The sequence below is a fragment of the Barbatula barbatula genome, assembly GCF_947034865.1.
Source record: "Barbatula barbatula genome assembly, chromosome: 19".
Classification (NCBI taxonomy): Eukaryota; Metazoa; Chordata; class Actinopteri; order Cypriniformes; family Nemacheilidae; genus Barbatula; species Barbatula barbatula.
In genome coordinates, this window is record NC_136782.1 from 8,480,737 (window position 1) to 8,500,079 (window position 19,343).

At 38.6% G+C, this 19,343-nt stretch overlaps 1 protein-coding gene across 2 annotated transcripts in view; it reads left to right on the plus strand.

Annotated features, from left to right (window-relative positions):
• The window catches only part of cadm2b (cell adhesion molecule 2b), a 176,869-nt gene that overhangs the window by 149,816 nt on the left and 7,710 nt on the right, over positions 1-19,343 (plus strand). Inside the window, exons 1-6 of one of the 2 annotated variants that reach the window (XM_079481727.1) lie at positions 1,779-1,975; positions 2,555-2,707; positions 3,218-3,355; positions 7,631-7,792; positions 9,053-9,143; positions 9,649-9,827. In XM_079481727.1, the coding sequence (XP_079337853.1) occupies positions 1,951-1,975; positions 2,555-2,707; positions 3,218-3,355; positions 7,631-7,792; positions 9,053-9,143; positions 9,649-9,827 (748 nt within the window). In that variant the 5' untranslated portion in view covers positions 1,779-1,950. Of the gene's footprint in view, positions 1-1,778; positions 1,976-2,554; positions 2,708-3,217; positions 3,356-7,630; positions 7,793-9,052; positions 9,144-9,648; positions 9,828-19,343 lie in introns of those variants that run through there. The other variant, XM_079481726.1, reaches the window with a different exon arrangement.

Here is a 19,343-nt window from a genome sequence, read left to right on the forward strand (position 1 = left end):
CCTTATAGTATTCCCACAACATCCTCGCAAGTGTCCAGATGTCACCAAGTCCCAGTTTATCTCCTGCACCTGGTGTGTGAGATCTGTTTAAACCTCTGATCATTGCCCACCTGCAGTTGAGCACTTTCTTGGCCCATGAGAGCCCCTAGGAATGAACTTCCTGTCTACAGCTTCATATCCCAGCAATAATCACAGCCTGTCCAGAAAGTGACCAATCACAGATGGTTGTTGGAGTCGTCTAATTGTAGAGAGCGGGACTTTTGGCTTCTCTAAACGTGTCAATTCCAAGACCAGCGTAGCAGCTGCGGGACGGTCGCTCTTTCTCCGTTTCCATCTCGTTTTCTATCGTCGCATCAGATGGAGTGATCAGATTATGTCAGAGTTGAAATTAGATGTTCAGTGTGTTTCGAGCGTCTCTCAGAGCGTACCGCCAAATGATTGTTCACAAGAAAGGTGTGAATGCATTTGGTCGGCAACCATCTTCCATCCAAGAACAACAACACCAAATATATCGGAACGCTTTGAGAACGCAAACAATATTTTCCAACCACGCCTACGTTCTTAGGCACTCATGACCTTAAAAATTACAGACGCAATCTGCTCTGTTATCCCGCCGTCGCCGCCATCTTTGCCTTGGTTGCCAAGTTTTAATTGTGAGTAATAAAGAGCCTTTGTAGAAAATCAATATGAGTACCATTGCAGAGGAGCATCGACTAAACGTGCTAACCGGTGGCCTGCGTCATCAGACAGTTGTCAGATCGCTCCAGCCCAAGGAGAGGCTTGGATGTCAGTCAGACCAGCCTGGCAGAGTTGTCCACGCAGAGATAACGTACATCTCTTTTCTTTTCCTCAAGAGTGGGGAAAGTGGAATAAACTGTGTTGTCGAAGTCAGATGGATCTTGGAAACCAACCATTTTATCATGTTGACTTCTTTAAGCTGTGGAAAAAGAGCTTTGTCAGGCGCTGGCATTTCACCAAGGTTGTGACAGATTGAAGCTAACTCTGGGCATCTGGCAGGTTTCGATTCTTTTTTGGAAGTGTGCGTGAGGAGTTTTTGCCAGCCCCTGTTGGCCTGCGTTGAATTGATAACGGTTGTCTGTGGGGTTATTCAAACCTTTGTGTGCTTGTTTCTGTCAGTGGATTTGGGATAATGTTGTAAGCTTGACACCATTGTGTCAGAATAAGGCGTAGTGTAAAGTCCTTGTGTAAAGTAAAGGAAATAACACATCTCGAGACTGTTGTATCGAGTTTTCTCCACAAATGCTTTTCACCTCTTCATTTGACCCCAACGCTGAAACAAATTCAACCACTGTGGTAAATCTATTTCAGACTCTGTGTGGGTGAATCTTTTTTCCAGCCGATGTCTTTCTTCTCTTCTCTGCGTTCCTTTCAACTCCCACATCACTATACGTTATCATTGTATGACTTAAATGGAAAATGCCAAGCGTTTTCGAATCTCAACACTGTACCATCAGCTGCGGTACAAAACAACGACTGGCAGTTTATCCTCACCTTTGTGCTGTTCGTTTTGTGAGTGTTTATGTGTTTGCCTTTTCTGCACAAGGGAACGCACTTTTCTCTTGCATTCTTCCCTATGTGTCTGAGGAAGATACGGGCTGGTGGAAACGTGTCATCTTCCCCTCAGCTTTGATGGCTCTAGTCTCTTGATTTCCTCAGGTCCTATCAGCAGGCCCATGCGTGGAGCGAGTCCACACCTGATCAGCTTTCCTGGTTTTACCCAGTTTCTGTGCCAAACCCCACCCCTCCGTGTTTGCCATATCCACAACAAAGCCTTGATTCATCCCCTATTCATAACTTGGCACACGTTCAAAAAGAATATCTAAGCAGCGTTGACTCATCCTGTAGAATGACACTGTCTTGTAGCCTCAGATCTTATTGTTCAGAGACGCATTGCTTTTAACGATAATGCACATTTAAAAGGCTTGGAAGATGTTGCGATTGTCTCGGCTGACGTGTAAGTAAATCCATTTTCCCGATTTGACATGTCATTGTTTGCATGTAACAACAGCCCCAAAGAAGGGAGAACATTTCTGAGCAGAATTCCCAGACGTTTTGTTTAAACAAAACCGCGTCGGGACACCCAATTACATTTTATAGTAAAATTTTTCAACAAATGGACAGTGCTTGACACTGTACTCATCGTACTCATCAGGTCGAACTAGATTTTGTGAGTGGTTTAATGGAGTTTGCATTGGTTGCAGTTTTCATTCAGTTTAACTTATTTTTGTCATAAATTCCAACACAAAATTAGACTATTATAAATATATATATTTTTAATGATTTAAAATTGTCTTTATGTAATTTTGTTGATTTGTTGATTAGTCTTGCTGAACGCATGTCTCGTGTCATCCCATCCTGCTGTAAAAAGAGGTCCACATTTTTATATACACAAAATGTGAAGTAGTTCATCATAAAAATAGTAAATTGTTTATTATAAATTCAGTATATTAATAACATTTCGCCATTTCAATCCTCTTCAGTCTTTTCCAGTCATGTGATTGATCACTATTCATATGTTGTCTTTCTATCTCAGCGTTACGGGACAACCGGATTGAGCTGGTTCGAGCCTCTTGGAAAGAGCTGACCATCAGCATCAGCGACGTCACGCTATCAGATGAAGGACAGTACACTTGCTCGCTCTTCACCATGCCTGTCAAGACTTCCAAGGCCTTCCTTACAGTGTTAGGTAAGACCTGCCATACGTCAGTGTAATCTCCATCAATCTGCATAAGGTCAACCCGCTCTACCCTGATGTGAGGCCAGTGTGATCCTTCACAGGTTTTTGTTTTCTTAAGGCACTTCGGCAGCGCGGGGACTGATGTAAATGTGTAAATTTAACATTGACTTATGGAGAGTGAATGGGTCACGGCGACCGCGTGGTTTGGTTTAGGATCAGCCCACTGTACCATCAAAAAAGCTCTTTTGTTTCTTGACCTAAAAATGAAGATTTTTTGACACACAGTATAAGACCTAAACGTAGGAAGGTACAGTATATGTAATATGATATAGACATGGAGTTGCATGTGAATATAGAGAATCGCTTTAACTGGTGCCTCACAAAACTGATGCACTCACAAACGTGCAGCTCAGATTGTAAATGTCTTGTAAATACGCCAAATGTTTTCTAGCTACATGTGGTGAATCCACCTCACCATCATATTTTATCATAATCCGGCTTCTCTGGGTCACATCTCAGGTGTCCCAGCCAAACCAGAAATCACTGGCCTATCGAGACCAGCCGCTGAGGGAGAGGACGTCACGCTGACATGCACCACATCTGGCAGCAAGCCTGCAGCTGACATCCGATGGTTCAGAAACGACAAGGAGGTGCAAGGTAAACAAATCCCCCCGGATAGCCCTGGGCTGATCGTGCATGATGAACAGCAGAACACTTTTTTGTCAGTATGTAAATGGTAGATGTGTTTTATGTGCTTCTTTATATCACCGCAACCGGGATGTAGAATTACATTTCTCACTTTATCCAAACTTTGTGATTCGGCTGTATCTGAAGTAAGTCTGAGGCAGAGGTCTCAGACGTCTGATGATTTGCCTGAAGTGTTTGATGGGGAGACGCGTGTTCAGGCAACCCATACTTGAAGGCCGGTGACGCGCGTGAATGTAGCATCGCTGCCTGTCACTCACACCCATTCAAAAGAATCTCAGTCTGTGATCTGTTCTCGTGAGGAGCATCGCCTTTCCCGTTGGGGTCCAGCATGTGTCCAAACAGAATATGTAAGAGATACCGCTCACTTTAGGAGGGTCAGAGAGACACGAATCCTTGTGGATCGGGTCACATTGATGGACAGCCGACAGAACTTTGAGCGCAGGCTATGCATGCCCCTGAAACACACACAGGCACAAATCTAAGATCTTAGAAGAGTTTATTTACCGCCAGTGCTTTTTAAGATGCAGTTTACAATATCTGAATCTGCGCTAAGTATACTACACTAATTTCCTCTGGGACGATCTTTAATTTGCTTATCGTGCAGTTTTGGGTGCATTTGGTTTCTATGGTAGACTGGGGGGGGGGGGGGGGCTTTGGTTTTGTGCCAAACTTTGATGTTGTCTGAGGAATATGATTTGAAGAATAAGCCATACTCACATATCCTGCAGAAAACCTCATTATGTAGCATAATATAATTTCGATAACTCCTTAAATGGCAGGGGAAACGCAGGGGATTTTCATTGGCAGAACTTTACATAGAAACCAGCACAGAGGTGTGTCTGGAGGTGGGTGAGAAACAGCCGTTTGCATTCATTCACATCTCCACTGAGCAAGTGAGATAAACAACTCATGCTGTCAAATTTTAAACATCTTATTTAAATGTATTACATGATATGCTGATGAATTAATCCCATATATGCACATTTGTGAAGCAAAGCCTCTTGGTAGTTCAAATAAAGACTTCATCGTTTTTACTTCCGTATTCTGACACATTTCTGAGTGAAAAGGAATTTCAAAGGAGAAAATTAGTGGCCGTGGCTTGGGTTTTCACTGCCAATTGATTGGATGTGTAAAAACAGCCGGCAGCAGACTGACAGTTGACGGATGCTCTGACCAAGCTGTCTAATTTACGTCATTTCAGTGCATTTTCAGATTTTAACTGAAGATAATGAGGGTACATGAATTTTAAAATGAAAATTACCCACATTGATAAGCTATTTACTATATAGTACTATTGCAATATTTCATGAGAAAATAAAAAAAAATCTGTTGTAGACTAGCAATAAATTGGACTTTTCACTCGGGTCACGTTTGAATTCTGTTTTCATTTTTGTAGTGGGTTTGTGTGCACATCAAAGTTATGATAGTTTAATAAAAACTAAAACTATTTAAACATTTTTGTTTATTGAAGTCAAATAAAAAATGAGCATAAATATTGTTAAAATTAGAAATGTTGCACCAGCAATAAATTGAAATAGGTCGAGACACCAAAATCTATCTGATATTATTAACTGAACAAAAATAGAATAAATCATTAAAATGACACTTTTATATAATTGTTTATTAAAAAAGCATGAATTTGTTTTTATTAAAGAAAATAATAATATTGTTAAAATAATTTTACCAAAATAATATGAAAACTCAAAATAGAAAAACGAATAGAAAAAAAATCACAAATTTGTTAATAATAAATATGAAAACTAAAAATATAAACTAAATCTAATTTAGAAAATATATACAACTATTTTAATTACATTTTTCAAAATTAAACTGAAAATAATATGCAAACTTTAAAATATAAAAAAATGAATACAACATGTTTTATTTTAAAAATCACAAAATTGTTAAAACTAATTATAAAAAACTAAAAATATAAAAATTAGAAATATTAATATGGATTTCATGAAAACAAAAGTATACAGTGATTCCCAAGCCTGCTTCTGCATACTTGTTTAAAAAAATAAGAATTGCTTAGCATGATGTTTTGGATACTTGCCAAATGCATAAATGTGTGTTTTATTGATATCAAATATCTTGTTGTGCAGTATTACCGTAATAAAATAAGAGAGGCTTCATACAGGTTGTTCTGGTGCCTCTACATCAAACGCGTGCATTTTGCAACATTTCTTTACAGTTCAGCTCATCTTCAAAAGAGGTGATCAATCTTCCGGAAGCATCGGATGATAGTGTGCATGCAAAAGAGCGCATCAGCAGCAGGCTATGCAAAGAGAGTGTTTGAATGACACTGGTGTCTATATTTCTGGAAAGGATCAGGCCATGCTGAGAGGGAGAGAGAGCCGTGCTTTCAGCCGTCTGAGCACTTACAATGACGTGCTTTCTGAGCAGATATCACGCTGCACCGTATTCCACAGCAATTACCATTCACACTTTTTTTTTTTAGTTATCACCAGATGTTGTATATGAAATTACATACCAGCGTTCCTCATATTGAGTGCCAGTAGGGGCCCGGATTCATGCAGAAACTCATAAATCGTACATATTTTTAATACGAGCGTGTTATTTTTTACATGCTCTAACAAAAGTGTGGTGCATTGGATATTAACTTCTAATATCAAAGATGTACAAAAGGGTACTATAGAGGGAAGTTAACTTCCGGTCTGTGTTTGGTAATGTAAGGGATAATGTACAGGTTGTTATCCCATATATATGCCGGAAGCTTGTGCATTTACCCGCTTATTACATGGCTACTTGCCACATATGTAAAAAACTGGACATGAAATGTCAATTAAAAAAACTTTATTAGCTAATTTTTACCAAATACAGACCTTCCTCTGCAACAGTCAGGGATGAGGGAAAATGTCACAAGGAACAACAGAGACATCCAATAACATCCACGGGAACAAACAAAGGGATTCGATAACATCCACGGGACAAACAGGGTAATCCAAAAAAACATTCACCAGCATTGCGTTGCGTTGTGTAAAAAAACATATACATATCAGTCAAAAGAACCTGTCAAAATGATTTGCTGCATCCATGTTACCGTGTGTTATTAGTTTTGAGGGCCGATCAGAATTAAGCATTCCAACAAGCCGTGTAATAAAATATAACAATTTACTTTCTTTTTTATTTATATTAATATTTATTTAGGCTATATTCATATTTTTGTATATTAGTTGTATTCAATTAAATTGAAACTACTCAACAGTTATTGATTCTTTGTGGAGGTCTACCGGAAGCTCAACTTATAAATCATTATTAAAAGCTAACTGTTGTGAGTCCATGTAAAAAGCTAAGGTAATGCATATTTTTTGTTTTTTATTTTACAATTGCCAATTTTGGTTTTGTTGTCAACCACTTATGTCCATCCAAAAAACAGTCTATACTCTTATAAAACAACTCATTTATCCGAATGCATAACACTGCATTAATAAAATTGGTTGTGAACCAGAATTCAACTCTGTTTGGTTTGATAGCCAATCAATGGAGTTACATTATAAACTAACCAATCAAAGAACACCTGCTAGATAGATAACATTAAAGCCAGAGAAGAACATGTAAAATCAATGATTTGAATAGAAAACATGGCTGTTGATTTGGTTTTGATGACAGAACTCAAGGACAAAAACGATCTTCTCAATATTTAACTAAATCTGCACATGTGTGTGTGTGGACGGATTACGCCAGACTTTATCTGGTCAGGTCATGCATGAATACATTCAGTGTGGTGCTTTGTGGAAGAAATCCTTCAGAGTGTCATTCTCACTTTTGTGTTTATTGTCGTATTGATCCAGGGCTTTCACAACACACAGACGTGGCTTTTCATGAGATTGTTTCTGCTTGCAGATTCTCCGTCACTGTGTTGCTGTGCTCAGACAGACATTATAAGGATTCTCATAACTTCACAAGCTCTGAACAATGTTTTGTTCTTGACGTTTTCAAAAGCTTCCCGATAAATTTCACAACATATGACGTACAGTATAGTTCGATTTCTGAATTGTATTTTCGGTTGCAGCAGAAGTGAATCAAATTTTAAGAAAGTCATCTTACTGTAAGTGTAGTTGTGAACCATGCATGTTAGTATGCATGACACATAATAAAAAGGGACTTTAAAATGTTATGTGGATTGCAATCTAATGCAAGCATGTGTATTTATTTTTATGGCACTCGTCTTATGGGTTTCCTGTGACTCTTCTGGGGCAGGTCAGAAGGAGGTCAACGCGACCGGCAGGTCGTTTACGGTTAGAAGTTCTGTACATCTTAAGGTGGACAGGAAGGATGACGGAGCCGCCTACACCTGTGTGGTGAACCACATCGCTCTGGGCTCCATGCCTTACCAGGTCACTGAGGTGGTGGAGGTTTACTGTAAGTCATCATGTTGAAGCTGTTTCACTGCCTGGTGTGAATTACATTACCCTTGTAAATTAAAGCTTGCACACCCAGATAGACTCAAAACTAAAAGTTGTGGGGTCATAAGGTACAGAATATACAGAAGCATTCAATAGTTTGGAAACGCTTTAGACGATAAAAAAATCATCCTAATAAATATTTTTTATTTATTCAAATTCAGTTTGCTGTAGGGGTGTAACAATATTTTGAAGTAAGAAAATGAAGATATCTATAGTAGCGCTATGGTAATATATTTTTTATGAAATATATTTGTTATATTTTTATGTTTATGTTAAAACTCGGTGACAGATCTATTCAGTTTTTATAGTTCACATTAAAATGTTTGAGTTAAACCTTGAATGTTGTAAATCCTTAATAAAATTACAAATACACCCATAGTATACTTAGATGTTTTTATTTTAATTTTACAGTGTTATGATAGATGGGTAAATCGTTTTTGAAGTAGCAATAATGTGTCGGAGCTCGATTCTTTTCTAAATGGACATCTCACTGAAAAGATTCCACGGCTTTGAACCATAAAACACGATTCCTTTGCTTTATTGCTCAGAAATGTTCATGTACATGACATTTGTCATAATTTAAGACATTTGGGCAGAGCACCAAACTCACCTACTCACGATATAGGCCTATTTGATGTGATAGGTATATTAACTTTATATTTCATGTATACATTTAATATACAGCCCTGTGGGGCAGAATTGTGGAGCAATGGGATTGTATTTAAAACTGAAATAGAAACAAAGTGTCCAAATATATCTCTCATCATGCATTGCTTGTGGTATTCAAACTAACAATGATTAAATGACTGAATTTGACTAATTCAGCGCACATTTGGATGCTGGTAAAATGTATAATTGACTGCAGCATCTCGTTGTTATTATGTAAACTCGGTCGCGTGCGATGCTTTTTGTAGTCGCTTCACTTAGTTGCCTGCGTCGCTTCAGATCGCCTACCCTCATTGAAAACAAATGATTTATGGTTGCTGTCAAATGGCTGTCAGTGAGAATATCCTGGAAGAGAGAGAATGTATCCCTTGTGGCTTTATAATGCCCTCCCGGAATTAGTACACAGGAAAATCACCAGTGTTACAAAAGGTCAAATTAACTCTCACAGTGTATGTAAAAATATACACTGTGAGTGTTAATTTGCCCATTTTTAACACTGGCGATTTTACTGTCATTGTCATCCTGATTTTCTTTTCCTTTTTATGTCCAGATGCTCCTCAGGTAGAGATCATGCACTCAGTAATAGTACCACAGGAAGGACAGTACTTTAAACTGGAGTGTGTATCCAAAGGCAACCCGCTGTGAGTCCGCCTTTCATTTCATTACCTACTTGAATGTTGTTTGAATGTTTTCTTTTTTTTTGTCTTATGATGTTGAACTTGCAGAATCGTCACGTCTCAAGGGGGACCTTATCTGCATACCGAGAACAAAAAGGCAATAATATTAAATCATATCTTGATATTTGGGCGAGATTTTGTGAGTCATATAATGGTTTGGAGGCGGTTGTAAGTCTTTTTACGTGACCTTTCTGCGCTAGAGGACGATAGTGTAAAAAGTTCTCTCAGCAGAAAAGATAATAATTTGGAGGGTTCATCCCGTCTGCCGCCGGGTTGCTGAACATAACCTACTATATGGCCCAAACAAATAGAATTGCTTATTTAAAGAGACAGTTCACCCAAAAATAAAGTCTGTCATCATTTCCTCAACCAACTGCATATATCTTACTGAATAAAAAGCGAGTTTGCATGAACTATTTGAAGGGGTCGGCCCTTTAATAGACTTGGATAACCCAAATTTCATCTTCAGGCCAGAGCCGGTGTTTTGGACAAAAGATGGCGGAGAGCTTCCCGATGTTGAGCGAATGATCGTAGAGGGCCGAGATCTCATCATCACAACGCTAAATAAAACAGACAACGGCACATATCGCTGTGAGGCCAGTAACCACCTCGGGACTAACAGCGATGAATTTACCCTGTATGTGTACGGTAAGTACGTCAGGATCAGCGCTAACCTCTGGACGACAATATTAAATCCATTACTTTCTCTTTTATTCTCATACGTTCTCATTCTTTATTTTATTCGGTCAAAGTATACGTTATTATCCATCATAATCAGTATCGAAACACACGGGTACGTTAACTTCTCCTGCCCTAGTTTACAACATGCAGAAGAAAGTGCTGCTGGCTGCAGTATTTGCCACCAAAGTGAGATGGAGCCAGAAATGATAAGTTGGTTCTTCGAAACAAGGAAGTCTAGCAAGAGAACAACACACAATTAAGGGCCCGCTCCTAATGCGGATGACATTTGTCAAGCTAAAATTAGACGGAAAATACAGAGCACTAGGGACAGAGACGGATTTGTACATAGCTTTTAATAGACCTAAAATGATTCTCTGAGAGAAATCATTCGGAAGGTACAAATTATTTGCACCAAAGAGAATTCCAAGGGATTTGTCATAACAGTAACTTTATTGACAAACAAACTTTTAAAGGTGCGCTCAGTCATTTGTTTTTCTAAAAAGATGAATCTTTTTTCCACAAGCAGCACCAAACAGAACTGCAGAACGAATATTTGCTTTTAAAGTCGCAAACACTTCCTCTTTCTGCTATTGGATGGATCAACAGAAAGTTTGATCAAGTGTTATGTCTGACGCTTCGGAGACGTTTATACAACGTTTTCAACTAACAATTGAAAAGTTTTAAGCGTTTTGGCTGTTTGTTCACATGAAAAAGTGCAATTTGTGACACTGACGTCACACGCATGCGTACTACATGTTTAGTCTGCAGGCATGTACGAGTATTCTCAAGACAATAATGGCAGGCTGGAGACATTATTTATATCAACCAGACTCCAAACACACATATATGCAGACAAACATTATTAAAAAGCACTTTTTGGTTAAAAATTCTGCCATTAATTTCTCACCCTAAAGTAGTTTAACATCTCTATGACCTCCTTTTCTCCCAAAAACACAAATAAATGTAGTTTTGGAAGCTTTCTGATGTAGAGCCTGTGTGGTCAGAATGCACATGCATCGAGCGGCTCTTGGGAACGTGCGCCGGAAACTAACACTCGTATAAGGACGTTTCTGGATAAAGTCATTAATTTTGTTTGTTTGCGCACAAAAACTTTCCTCGTCGCATTATATTAATTTAAGTCAGGTGGACAATTTTAAAATGTCTTTATGCACTTTCAGTGCTTTGTAGATTGGTTGCGTTGCAATCTAAGGAGGAGTCAGAAACGTTCCTTAATTTGCGTTTTTGGGAAAAATGGAGGTCGTACAGATGTTAAAGTACTTGACAGTGAGTAATTCATGGCAGAATTTTCCTTTTTCGTCGGAGTTACGTACCCTTTAAATATGCACATACACTCAGTTTCCTTACAAAGTGACATCACTAAATACTGCCATGTGTAATGCAGCGTTTTTACTCGTTTTCGCAAACTCGTGTGAACGCAGAATGTTTTGACAACGTTGTTGTGTGTACGAAAAACATTTGACAATGATGTCATGTGTATGTTTTAAAAACGTTTTAACGCAAACGATAAACATTTATGTTTTGTACACGATTGTTGTCGTGTAAACTTACAGTGAGACAATTAAACAGATTGCTTTTACGTTTGGTACCACCAGTGATGCCGAAATTTGTCACTTTTAAATTATTGAACATAAATAACAAATTTATATTTAAAAAGCTGTTTAGAGTGAGACCCATCATGACAATGCGCATTCGGGTGATAGTGCTACACACAAACAGTGCACAATCCCTTCTCTAAAACTTTGCTAACCTTTGCCATTCTGAAGTTCATTTTGACGTCAAACTAACGTGTTCCAGGAAAACATATCTGACAGCTGAAATGTAAAGTGAACATTATATTTTTTTACGCAGCTTTAATATAGTGTCACTGAATTTAAACGGCTAATGAAGAAATTTACTTTATGATGGGGCAGCTAGAGCACTTACCAGCAGGGGATAACTTATAACTCACCAGTTAAATGAATAATTATGTGTGTTAAAGACAGGTGGAGAGAAAGAGACGGACAGAGAGAGAGAAGCTCATGACTCATAAGCTCTGGTCCTAATTCATCTAGATGTCTGACTTCACCTGAGTGATATTTATTAAGCCCTTCCTGTCCGACTCGGCTCTCGGATGAACCTAATTTGCTAATGGTACGACTGCCAAGTGGCAATAAATGTCAGTTGAAATCACACAGCCTCCACTTATCACCATTTACCGTTTTAATTTCCATTTATTAATGTGTCTGCTGGTACGGAAATGGGAATTTAGAAAAGACGATAAATTCATGGAGAAAGAGGAAATGGGTTGTTATTATCAGTAATTCATCACATTTCTTTTAGCCGTTTATCTTTATTAATTGGAAATTGGAGTGAGTTTCACAATGCTGGTTCTGGTTCAGATTCCACTTAATTGTCACATTAATAACAATAATTAAGAATATAGTAAAAAGCTAACATTGGTTTTATCTGTATATGAAACAAAAACTAATTGTAATTATAGACGTTTCACACGCGCCTTAACTTCCGATCTGTGTTTGGTTATAATATAACAATTTATGTTCAATTTGATTTATATTAATATTTGATTTTATATTCATTATATAACATTAGAACTACTCGACAGTTATTGATTCTTTGTGGAAGTCTAGTGGATGTTAAGTTTGGGCCACATAACGTTTGTTTATGTTCTTGCCGCTGAAACGTCTATAAATATAATTTCGATAACATTAACTTCTTATCATGATTTAAATCAAAGTTTAATCTTTGTGGCAAAAGTTTTGTTTTCTCTTTATTATTAAAGAATTACTTTTTTTAAACCGCTTTCCCAAACTCTCTCGATAGTCCCATCGCTTTGATTTGTTGCCGTCCATCTTAGAACTCCTCCCCTTCTATTGTTAGTCTGCTGCCATTTCCATTTCAAAATACAACGGCTGTTTTATACTTCCAATCTAATCGCAGAGAAAGGCAAAAGTCACGGCCACTATTTTCTCTTTCAAGATTCCATTTCACTCGGAAATGCGTAAAAACACGGAGGTAAAATCCATCGCAACTTCTGGTTCACGGGGACTTTATGTAATGGAAATAAACTGACAAAATGCATAAACCCTTTTGTTGTTACTTGAAAACAGTGTAGTGTAAACTACATTTTGAAATTGTTGCAGGGCAGCGTGAACCTGTGGACCCCAAAAATAATTTCATTACCACTAGCTACACCTCTGTCCATAGCTGATTGGTTTTGCTGCATAAATCAATGTCGTTGACACACTCTTGTGTAAATTGTGTAGAGCGGATGCGAGACCTTCTGCTGGTGTAATGTTTAGTCTAATTGTAGTCAGCGGTAGGTCTATTCATATGAGACTCCCTCTGGCTGTCCTGAACCCAGAGTTCCTCTTCTGACTTTTAAGTGAGCATCCGCAGTTAGCACGTCTCACGGGCTGCTCAAAACTGTAAAATATTTATCACACGCTTCCTATAATCAGCACATATTCGCTACCAATTAAAACACTGGGGAAAAAAATTGCTTGAAATACCACAGAAAATTGCAAAAGTGTTTGCCCCGCTGCTGACTTTTCACAAGAGATGAAAAGCTTCGCTAGTCCCTCGATTTGACCCTAAACTAAATTCTTGCCAGATATCGCTGAACTGCTGAGATGTATTTACGTTTCTTTTAGCTTTTCTTCCTCTCCTTGGGTCTTTTAAGGGGGCTAATGATGTGTCTGTAATCAGTTTAGCAGACATGTAAAAGAAAGGGCATCGCGTCGCGCTGAGACTGATCAAAACAGTGCTTTTGAAGTCCAGACTCAGGGAAACTAGTAAACATTTGTGTGGCTGATGTTAAAGTTAAGCATTAAACATTAGGGAATGAGAAAACTTGACCAATGAGACAAAAGGAGTATATAAATAAAGTTTTTTTCATAATTTGTGAGGCATAAAATTTGGTATAATGAAATATAAAAATGCAAAATATAAAAGAATACTCTTTACAATCAAATCTCTGTGTCCCAAAGCTGTGTTTTGATTAAGTTTTTGACAGTTTTGTGTGATTTACATGAAGAGAAACGGACTCACAGAAATGGGTCGTTGTTCTCTATAGAGTTATCTCTCTCTCTGTCACAGCCCCTTCACATCACCTTCACCTTTTCACATCAGACATTTTTGGTTACACATTGAAATTGGACTAAAAGGTTTTTGGTTCCGGTGTTCAGGGAGAAAAGCAACAGCTGAAATTCTGTCTGTCAGTTTATCAAAGAGTTGAGAGATAAAGGTATTTCGGTAACGCTTTAGATTACGACCCGCAAAGAACTGCGTAAGTAAACTGAATTTACGGTGTTAGGTTTGGTAATTATAGTGTACCTATAAGTGTAACAATATTTTAAGTGCGGGTTATAAAGGGGTAGCAACCAGATACAAGGGGGGACTGTTTTTGTTCCATGAAGTTACAGGGTAAAAACAATACATATACACACAATCGGACTTCCTTGACTCTGAAACCTTTATTTAAAAACAACCCGCAATGTACCGCATAATTAACTAATTGTAACAATAATGTACCTCTGCAGTAGACGAAATAGCAGTAGATAAAGGGGAACAATATGCAAAGTTTGGGGAATAAAGGGGTATGAGTCAAGAAATAAAAAAGACATAGTTAAGTACTCCGGGGAAGACCTAGGACACGCTGGTGGGACTATGTCTCCCGGCTGGCCTGGGAACGCCTCGGTGTCCCCCCAGAAGAGCTGGAGGAAGTGTCTAGGGTGAGGGATGTCTGGGCATCTCTGCTTAGACTGCTGCCCCCGCGACCCGGCCCCCGGATAAGCGGTAGAAAATGGATGGATGGATGGATGGATAGTTAAGTACTTTAATAATACGTGGTATGCATGACAACAATAGGAGAAAGATAACGTTAGCAGGCGTTCCATAACAGTCTGGGCTGTCTGCCAGCAGATTTTGACTAGGATAACATTTTAATTGATTGATTTTTGGTCACAAAAAATCATGCCTATTATGAATTATTAATTTTGATGTGTTTTAATGTGTAAAATATGTTAAATCAATGTCAAACTTTTAAGTGTCGGTATGAAAAGGTTTAAGACGCCCAGCTGTTATGGCCCGGAAGGTCATGGATTGGGTTCAATTATCTTTAAAACACATTAAAACTCTACATTATTTGGTAAATGAAATGAAAGAAATGCACAAAAATCAGCAGATGTTCTTGGATCGACTTTCACTTTATCATGTAAATATGTTTGTTCTACCTCAATTTATATGATGTAAACAGGACAACCAGCCTACCAACTGAGGGTTTCTATGTTCTTCAAGTTGTTATAGGCTGTCCGCTGTCTGTTTTATTAAGCGAGTTTTCCAGTTCTGAGTGAGGTAAAATGCTTAGTATCATGATTAAAAGTAGTTTAATTTAAATAAACTCAAATTTAATATTTGAAAATATAATGTTGCCATTTCTATAAAAAAACTCCAACACGTTGCTTGTCATTTCTGTGTCTGCTACTGGCATGAAGAAAACGCATGCAACATTTGAGGTAAAATAAAAGGATTTAAAGGCCCAATGTGTAATTTTTGATAGAAATGAAATATAAGAAACATAGCTATGTGTTCAGAGGTGTATAAAGAGCTTGCACAATGAAGCGATATGTTTTTATTACCTTAGAATGAGCTATTTCTATCTACATACACCGTGGGTCCCCTTGCATGTAATTCACCATGTTCTGTCAGCCGTCAAAGTGTTTCGAAGCGGAGGGATGGAGGGAGCGGTTGGTTGCAATTCGCTACCTTGCCACTAGATATTTCTCACTGGACCTTTAATTTCTGCTCCAGACAGCTATTCTTAAAATATACTATCTTAAAATGGTTTTTTATTTATTTTAATGTGCTGGTTTAGAAATGTATGTCATTAACATTGAAATGACAGTAATTTATGCAATATATACCCACTGTGAAACAGCGGAACTGGCAATTGAGAGCATGCGACGAAGCACTGAGCAGTGTTGCTGGCAGACCGATTCAAAAAAGGAAGTTGCTGTACTGCTGTATGCTGTGCAAGTGTAGCTACTGCTACGAGGTTAAATCACTTTGTTAAATAAAGACGATAACACTGCATGAAGAAATCGAACAGTGAGTGAGGCGCGGAGGATCAGGAAGCCAGGAAAAGGACATCGGAGACAAAACTCTTCTTTAAAAATGCTACCAGCCAACAGGTTAGCAACAATACATACAGTTAAAGATACCATAGTAATTTTTTAATGTAAAATAATTTCAATTAAGTCAAATAAAGGAGTAGCTCCCTAAAATAGTGTATTTTTATTTGTTTTCTGTATATTGCAGAACAGCAAGAGCTATGCGATTTTAGCAATTCATCAGCATCCTAAACATCAGTGGAAAAGAACAGCAAAAGGACCCTTAGCACCCTTAAGCCATGACTTATTCACAATAGCTACAACACAGCCTCTGTACCTACTTGCTTAACACTAGTGAACGTCTCGGTTGATGGAGGGAACGAGACGTTGTGTAGAGAGACTGACTGGGTTTGATCTTGAGAACCTACCTTCTCCGAGATAATTAATTATAAAACGCCAATGGGCTTGGCGAATGGCACGAGTTGGGTCGGACCTCCCGCCGTCCAAGTCCTTCAGGACTTTCGCCTGAAAAACCTGGAGGACCGCCATGGCGTGGAGAGCGGAGGCGGTTCGTCCAGCAGCACTGCAAGCCTTCGACACGAGTGTTGAAGAGAGCTTACATGCTCTGGACGGGAGTCTAGGTTGACCCCCCCAAGTGGCAGCTGTCTGCGGGCACAAGTGGCCCGCGATTGCACTCTCCACCTGGGGGACGTCAACATAGCCTCTAGCCGCCCCACCAACCAGGGAAGTCACAGCCACCGAGCCCTCCGGCCTGAAACGCGCCGAAAGGGGCGCCTTCCAGTACTTGGTGAGCCCGTCAGGCACCTCCAGGAAGTTTGGTACCGGAGTGGGGCGTGGCTTTTGACCACACCCCCGAATGGCAGCTGAACACGGCTGGGAAACAGACGGGGTGGTGGCAGCGCTCGAAAAGAACGTAGCAAACCGTGGCTGCAACACCCTGATTGCCATGTCCGCACACACGGGACATACCGCATCAGTGAAACCTGCCTCAGCATGCTTGAGCCCCAAGCAAGTGACACAGGTATCATGGCCCTCAGACTCCGGGACGAGTCTGTCGCACCCAAGGATACAGCTACGAGACATGCTCGTAGCCGGAGGGACTTACCTCTTAAGGTCTGTAGCCTTCTACCGAAACGCCCATTAAGTATATTTGCATTGATATTCAAGTGTCTCATTATTTAGTTATTATTATCATATCCTGAGAACAGCTGAAAAGAGGTGATAGTCAAGTTTGACAATGGGTGTGTGTGTGTGTGATAGGGGTTGTGTCTAATATACTTTAATATGGTAAGTAATGTAGCCTACACATGAAATTCTAAAAAAAATTATTTATATTTGCTGAACGTTCAGTTGTTCAGTAATTTACATCATGTATTCTGTAATAACAGAATATGCTTCCCATGGTTTAAAAAGCCCTTGGCCTATAATTCGTTTTTACAAAATAATTTGTTATTACAAAAAAGTAGACAAATTTAAGATTGTTTAGCATAGCAGGTCAAGCATACCAAGTAATATTAGAATATGTGCTCCTACAGTAGTTTTGCAAAAAAGTAATTATGAATCATTTGTAATTATCCAGGGGTTTGACACTTATTTTTTGTTGTTGTTGTTGTTGTTTTTGCGAGAGAAATAAAGGACACCATTTCTCATGAGATATTCACATCGCACTGAGATTGCGCTGGTGACAGTTGGTCAGAGGTGATATGCATTCAAAACTTTACGTACTGGTGTTTTTTTTTACATTTCGCTTTCGACATTAATTAATCCATCTGTGTTTGTATGGATTGCTGACGTAATGGCTGTGTGCCTATACATCTCCTATGGCAATTGCTGTAAATCTGTTTTTAAATAAGCGGAGGAAGTAGCCAATAAATAAGTTTTTTTTATATAAAGGTCTCAGAGACAAGGATATCAGATTTATACATTTATTGTTCTTACCCTGCAACTTCGTGGAACACAAGGGTCACAGTCCCCACTTATATCTTGCTGCTCTCCCCTTTATTTCCAAAACTTAAAATATTGTTCCCTTATACCTACATGTAGGTACACTATAGTTACCAAAACTTACACCGTAAATTCACCGTAAAGTTTACTTGCGGAGTTCTCTGCGGGTCTATAACTGTCCCATGTGGGTGAAAAGTTATATCTGCGAAGGGCAGATAGAACTGTCCCATGTGGATGAACACGCATTACGTTCAGAATAACTCCGAGGTTGCTCGGCCGTTACTAAGACATGGACCCAATTTGTAAACTGTACAAGAAACTAAAATGACTTTAAAGCAGGCTAATTTAAAAAATATGCAATTTGCATTAGTAGAATCAACGCAGACTGATTCACAGAATGTGTTTGTATGAAGCCATCATGTTGTCTCAGTCTTTCATTTGCACAGACTACAGGTTTTCCAGTTGAGTGGCCACTGTTTTCCTTTTTTAATTCTCTCCCCCTTGTGATGTCCTCACCCTTGTTTTTCCTTACTGTCCTTTTCTGTCTGCGTCCATGGCAACAGCTAAAGATTTCCCAGGTACAACCACAGGTAAATATTTCTTTGCCGCAGTGCTGACATCATCATCGCGAGACAAGGAGCGGCGAATCGGGTTGACCTCCTCCATAGCATGTGCTGGGAGTCATTGCCTTGCATGGGAGCACTGCTGATCTCTGTGAAATGTGATGGTGCTCCATGATGCTGTCATTCACCCCTGAGCTGCTTGAAAACATTTGAGCATTATTGAGAGGAATGAATGGGCCGGTGACAGATAAACCTGTCATCTTTTAAAGGTGTAATTAATAAGGCATGTACCAAGGCCAAGTACACAGAAATTAAATCTTTATTGGTTTCGCACAATTTTGGTCGGAAAATGTCAAGTGGTGTAATGAAGTAAAAATACATTTTTGAAAGCATGGACCTTGAATACAAGTCAGTGACACTTTAAGTATTTTAGAACTGTTATTTATTTAATTTAAAAAATGATTTATTTAATCTTTTAAACCTTTAAATAGTGAACTGGGTTTTTAAGAGATACAGTATGATTTTATTTCACATCACTAACCTTGCCAACCTTTTTAAAAGAAAAGATTTTGACAAACTTAATTGAACTTAACAATTTGTCAATTGAAACCATTTTTGATGTCCTTTTCATTATGACCTTACGATATTTATACCAACACTTGACATTTTTACTGTAAATAAACAGATCAACTTAAAATGCAAGTTAAGCTGAGAAATGAATTATTGAAAATTAGATGAAATCTTATATTTGACAAAATTGCCTTTTAGAGTTATTATGGTTTTGGTTTTATTAATATTTTAGCTTTTATTTTCATTTTTTGTGTTAA